We start from the raw sequence: 5,575 nt of genomic DNA on the forward strand, positions 1-5,575 counted from the left end.
ACCCATTCAGGTCGCAGTTCGTATCCAACCCAGATCCGGTTCAACAAATCCAGATCCAGTCAACCGAATTTGAGCCCCTGCATCCAGTCGGATGACGCTAAAACCATGCCCGGACACCTGATTTGACCATCAAAATCAGCTTTCTCTAACTAAGTTTGATAATGAGACAAGGCCTATCACATGGATATAGAGCGTGTGTTGGACCACTGATACCGCTGCAAAACCACAAAAAAGAAAGCAGACCAGAACCATCCATCGGATTATGTTTTTTCTGACCTTTTTTCTGAATATCAATCCGTAATGCATAACGTAATTGATGTTTAGAGGAAAGCATGTTCTCATATTAATGTATGAGACTTTTTTAATTCGAGTTTTGGAGGTCCAAAATGTAATGCGAGCATGTTTCATTACCGTGAAAGTATACTCTCAGGTCGAAGGTGCGGGATCTATGGTCCAAATGTTCAGATGATTGACTGGGTATCGGCAGTAGGCCATCGCTAAGAACAAAAAAACACTAGCGGTGAAGGAAACCAGTTCATCTGCAATTTATCAGAAGGTGGCTTGATAATGTGATCAAAGCTCAAACCTTGATTATTTCAACCATTCTCTGTTTAGTCATCCATTTTCCATTTATGCAGACCTCGGGTGTCGATCGTCTATATGCATTTCCATGATGGAGCCTGCGATAACTTGGATAAAGTTTAGGACTAGCCTGGGGTTAGGAACAAATTTAGAGTCAAGGCAGTCATTCAATTATTCTTCACAGGAGCTCTACGACTCGATTCACTAGAGCTAGCTAGATCATTCATACCACACTCAACTTTTAACCAGATCTTGCATGAATGCGTACCCAACATTGTACCCGCAATGAACAAGAAACACTCGGAAAGATTAACACCCATGTCACTTCCACGCCAGCATTACAGAGGCAAGGAGAGAACCAAGCAGAGGCCCGTGAGAAGACGGGCCTCTACCTGTCCAAAATATACAAGTTTTCAGAATGTGCAGGCTCCAAATAGACCACCAAAGTTCAAGGATTCGACCCTACGAAGCCACTGTTAAAAACAAGAAGCACGTTTCAGATCCCTATTAGTAAAACTTTTCTTACCTCAGGTGTTGATCATAGAAGAAATTTACAGATATGTGGATATTCCTTTACATGGCATCCTCATGGTAAAGATGAAGCCCAAGCCCTAATCGTGCACAAGCTCTGCGAAATGCCATGGCTTCAGCCTTCTGTACTGGATCGCCATAGCTTGTATCATCAACAGACGCTGTTCCAGTCGATTCTCTGAAAATCTACATCAACATATGAAACATGTCATAAAATAATTTGTAATTATGGAGACATCAATGGGGCCAAGAATTGAACCAAGAAGCATGTGACTTGAATTTAGTTCAGCTCAAGTCAACTCGGTTCAACAAATTAATCAGGAACATAAGCCATCTCACTAGGACAAGTAAGCTGACCAGGAATGGGCTGAGTTACAGTCTATCAAATGCCCTAAGCTTGCCTCACGAGTCACTACGAACATGATCTGAACTTGAGCTATTTAAATAAATTCATGAACTAAGCATGGAAGCCTTGTTCAGTTCATTTGGCTCGTTCCTAGCCCTATATAAAGAAGGAGACTGGTAAGCATAAAAAGAAGATAGGCATTAAATTGATTTACGTTCTAGAAACATGGATGAAGGTCCATCTAGATGCACCTTTAACTTTTCAGCATACAGGCCTGATGGATATGGAACCCAGTGCGCACAATGAAAAGTGAAAAAATCAAGGGCTCCTCAGCATACCTCTGAATCAACTCCATAAAGGGTCACACGGTAAACAACAGAGACGGACTTGCCATCAGGAGAATAGGTGATGCTCCTTACTTCACCAGACCATTCTACATTGTGAATTAGAAAGTATTAGATGGATTCACAACTCTAACAAAACAAATAATCCATCCTGCATGCTGCATTTTATTTCTTAATCAATTGTTTTGTAAAGCCTCTTCAGCATGCTCTGGTAAAAAATCAAAACAAATGGTTTTCCAAGGTTCACTGTGGCACTATTTACACAAATAACATAATGGAATAAACAAAGAGAGAACCGTGGTAGGACAAACCTGGTGCATGTACATTCATTATCCGGTTCACAATATGCCTGCATGAATTAAGAACACCAAAAGAATGCTTTAATCACAATCATAAAGCAGCGTAGAATGCAAATGTGGCCATTCTAAAGTCAGAAGCAGAAACATTTAAATTTCAATAAGACAGGAGGGGTATATCACTATGTTCAATCTTGGATTTAAAAGATGTGTTGAATCCTAAGTCACATGGGTGGGGGGTATGGGTGCAGGTGCAGAAGTACAAGTTTCGAAACAGTAATTTTAAAAAATGTTGGTAAAGGGGCACGGTAAACTATATTAATATAGAACTATTCATGCATGACCCACAAAATTGAAGTGAAACAATTCTTAAAATTGATACACAATGCATCAAATATCATAGTTCATAGTTTCAGGAGTTCATAAATACAATCCCATTAAATTAAATATTAAAAGCAATTACAAGATATAGTGAAGGGTGGAGCCTTTTCAGTTAAAATTTTGGATCGAATTGGAAAAAGGTACCCAGATGTTCTGGCACACCCATACCCTAAAACTATTGTGTGTACTAATATGGATACACCAGCCATTCTATAACAAACTGCAGAAGAATAAAGGGACTACTTAGTTCATGAACTGTAGATCTTATGTTTCTGAGCACTACAAGAAACAGGGACAACCTTATGCTAAGCAATACAGATAGCTGAAAATAGTTCATGACAGCATAAGCAAAATTGTGATATCTACAATAAGTTTCATATAACAAGAGCACAAAATCCACAATATGGCAGCAATAAACGGTAAATTCATTATGTTACCTTGAAGTCTATCAGTGGCTTAAAATTTCGGAAACCAAAACTATCATAAAAAAAGACACTTCCATCTTTCTTTAGCATAGAAGTATCCAAAGTAAATGAAGAGTTGATTATACAAGTTTTAGCTTTCAAACATTAAATGACACCACTACTCTTTATGGTAGAATAGTTGTGCTCACATTTATAAACTGGACAGTATGCGCAAGTTCTAACATCACCTCGTGCCCCTAAGCATCAATAAAAATTTGTCCTAGTATTACAATCTGATTATTCATTACTTACTGTTTTAGGAATCAAGCTCTAGAACATTCTCCTTCAAATGCAAATGTAAATCTTGTGGATTTCATTGCAGTATGTGCCATTAATGCCTCTTAAATTGCTTTTCACATGTCATAGTGATGTGATCTGAAAATTATATTTCTACAAATTATACATATAAGTCCCTAAAGTATAAGCACCATGGAATATGAAAACCACCATGCGTCAAAGATAATCAAGGCAACAGTCCAAAAAAGATTGACCGCAGCCCAAGGCTGAAACAAGTTTACTTTTAACAACATGAACTTTTTAGTTCTCATATTTCATTCTCCTGATTCCAGGAATTATTTATCATAATTTCAATAAAACAACTCACTACAATCATGGGAAGCATTTTCTGGCTCTTATATCAAACTTTCTGCAAAAAGTAACTGCAGAACCTACGTCACTGATTTTGTAATAACACTTAGCTTGCTCGATATGAACTGATGATGCATGCGTAGTTCTTTACAAATACTCAAAAGTCAATCTCCTTGGAAATCCATGAAATTTTTAGCCTCAAAATCATATTTTTATCAAGAAAATAACATTATCTCAAAGTGTTATGAGAAGTCAAGCTCACAAGTGACTCTTATGTCTTTAAGAAACATCTTTCGATGCGGCAGCACATTAATTTTTGCCGCATTAATTTTCCAATTGCACTTTGCATATGTATTTATTGAGGGGATGACACGCTAAAGACTCTATGCAGGATCATCAACTTCACGCCTTTCACATGTCACACTCCCCAATTACAACGTACCTTGTCTTCACATAGTTAAAATGCACACTAATGCTTTCGTGTGGAAGCGAATCCCACGAAATCTGCTTAGATTTTTCGGTTTGGTGGAACCGATTCAATAAAATCTGTTCTCTAGTGGAATCTATAAATAAAAAATTAGTGACCGAAAATTAAGAAAAGGTGAGCATCTTTCATGGTATCAGCATTGGAGTCTTCCTTCATAGGAAGTCAGTTTGTGTTTGGGTGTAGGTCATGAGACTGGGTACAGTTGAATTGCATTTCTCCACTATTTCCAAACAGCAACCTTTCGAATAACTGTCGTCAATCTCTTAGCTCTAACCAGTTTCCCTCTTCAACCATCCTAAAGTTACATTACTTCTATGCAAGTGATCATGGGCATGTGCAAGCCAGCTCCATCACCGAACTAAAACCAGAATATCATGACCCATGAGAGAGCGGATGTGGAAAATCAATGAAAAAAAAGAACAATGGTTTCAACAGAGCATAATACAAAACCACTTTCATCTGAATAGCGCCAAAACCCGCGTTATTGCTTAAGAAAACTTGACAGCGACAGCAAAGATGGACGACAATGTACCAGGGGATGTATTTGATGGACGTTCCTTCCTCAACTCGCGTTTTCACTAGAGAATCCGGCACCCTCTTGTTGAGCTCCTTCAGGATGTCCGAGAGGGGTCGGCTGATTCCAGACGTGGGGATTTCTTCTCCTTCCGTGCTAGTAGCTCCATAAGGAGGGGCCGAGAAAGATTGCGAAGAATAATAAGAAGGACGGATCAGAGCGGACCGACGAAGAAATGATCGAATGCAGGGGTCCGCAGAACAACTGCTTCGGAATAAACATCGGAGGGAAGACGACATCTTCGGCTGCCGCTGCTACTTCTTCTTTGCCACCGGTTGGAGGGAAACCCCACGTTTCAAAGTGGGGGGCACCCTGAAGCTCCTCCGCCTTTCTAGGGTTCTCTTCTGTGTCCCGCCAAGCGAAACGACACTTCTTCCCCTTGCGGGGATATTGGGTCCGACGTCCGAACCAATGGGTGCGACCAACTTTACCACTTGTTGGCCTCAAAATGTCTGTTTCTATATTATTATTTTCAGGTTTTCAATTATTTATATAAATCGACGATCTTTATTATTTTCATGTACGGGATTATTTATATAAATCGACGATCACCTCTTTCTCTCTCTCCTTCTTTCTTTTAAAGGGTATCAATATTTCGCTTTTATAGTCATCATTAATAAACATTGATTCGTTTAATTTGATTGCAAACATTTAAATTGATATTCTTTACATAATTATTATGTTGATATCATTTATAATTGATCGTGTTAAACTCATTCGTGGAATATTGGTTCGATTGATTTTAATACGATAAAAATACTGTTTAGAGTTTAAAAGAATTGTATTATACTGAAACATGACATCGACCATAAGATTTGAACTTTAGTCCTTTGTATATTAACTATCTTGTATCGCCACTTGATTCCGCTATTTTTCTTCAGCATAATTTAAATACGTATGAGTTATTATCCGTATAATTGTACATAAGCATGTACACGCACGGTCGGTGGCCAAGGCCAAAATCGAAAGGCGCGCCATTCCC

The 5,575-nt window shown here is 38.6% G+C and overlaps 1 protein-coding gene across 2 annotated transcripts; it reads right to left on the minus strand.

Moving 5' to 3' along the window:
* Positions 1–868: 868 nt before the first annotated feature.
* Positions 869–5,014, minus strand: LOC116263895 (DNA repair RAD52-like protein 1, mitochondrial). 2 transcript variants are annotated; one of them, XM_031643715.2, is made up of 5 exons: positions 4,552–5,014; positions 2,115–2,152; positions 1,798–1,892; positions 1,160–1,299; positions 869–1,055 (listed from the first exon to the last, which is right to left on the minus strand). In XM_031643715.2, the coding sequence occupies exons 1-5, from the start codon at positions 4,830–4,832 to the stop codon at positions 1,031–1,033; spliced, it is 579 nt and encodes a 192-aa protein (XP_031499575.1). In that variant the 5' UTR covers positions 4,833–5,014; the 3' UTR covers positions 869–1,030. The 2 variants fall into 2 exon arrangements, with proteins under 2 accessions (XP_031499575.1, XP_031499582.1); XM_031643722.2 differs by having other exon boundaries at positions 1,138–1,299.
* Positions 5,015–5,575: the final 561 nt, after the last annotated feature.

Source organism: Nymphaea colorata, chromosome 1 (genome assembly GCF_008831285.2).
Source record: "Nymphaea colorata isolate Beijing-Zhang1983 chromosome 1, ASM883128v2, whole genome shotgun sequence".
Classification (NCBI taxonomy): Eukaryota; Viridiplantae; Streptophyta; class Magnoliopsida; order Nymphaeales; family Nymphaeaceae; genus Nymphaea; species Nymphaea colorata.

Bases quoted from the DNA above. Each gene is read 5' to 3' on its own strand.
- LOC116263895 (XM_031643715.2), bottom strand. From the start codon at position 4,832: ATGTCGTCTTCCCTCCGATGTTTATTCCGAAGCAGTTGTTCTGCGGAC. The intron at 2,153-4,551 runs GTACATTGTCGT...TAATTCATGCAG, and splicing joins TCCATCAAATACATCCCCTG to GCATATTGTGAACCGGATAA. The intron at 1,300-1,797 runs GTATGCTGAGGA...ATGTTGATGTAG, and splicing joins TTTATGGAGTTGATTCAGAG to ATTTTCAGAGAATCGACTGG.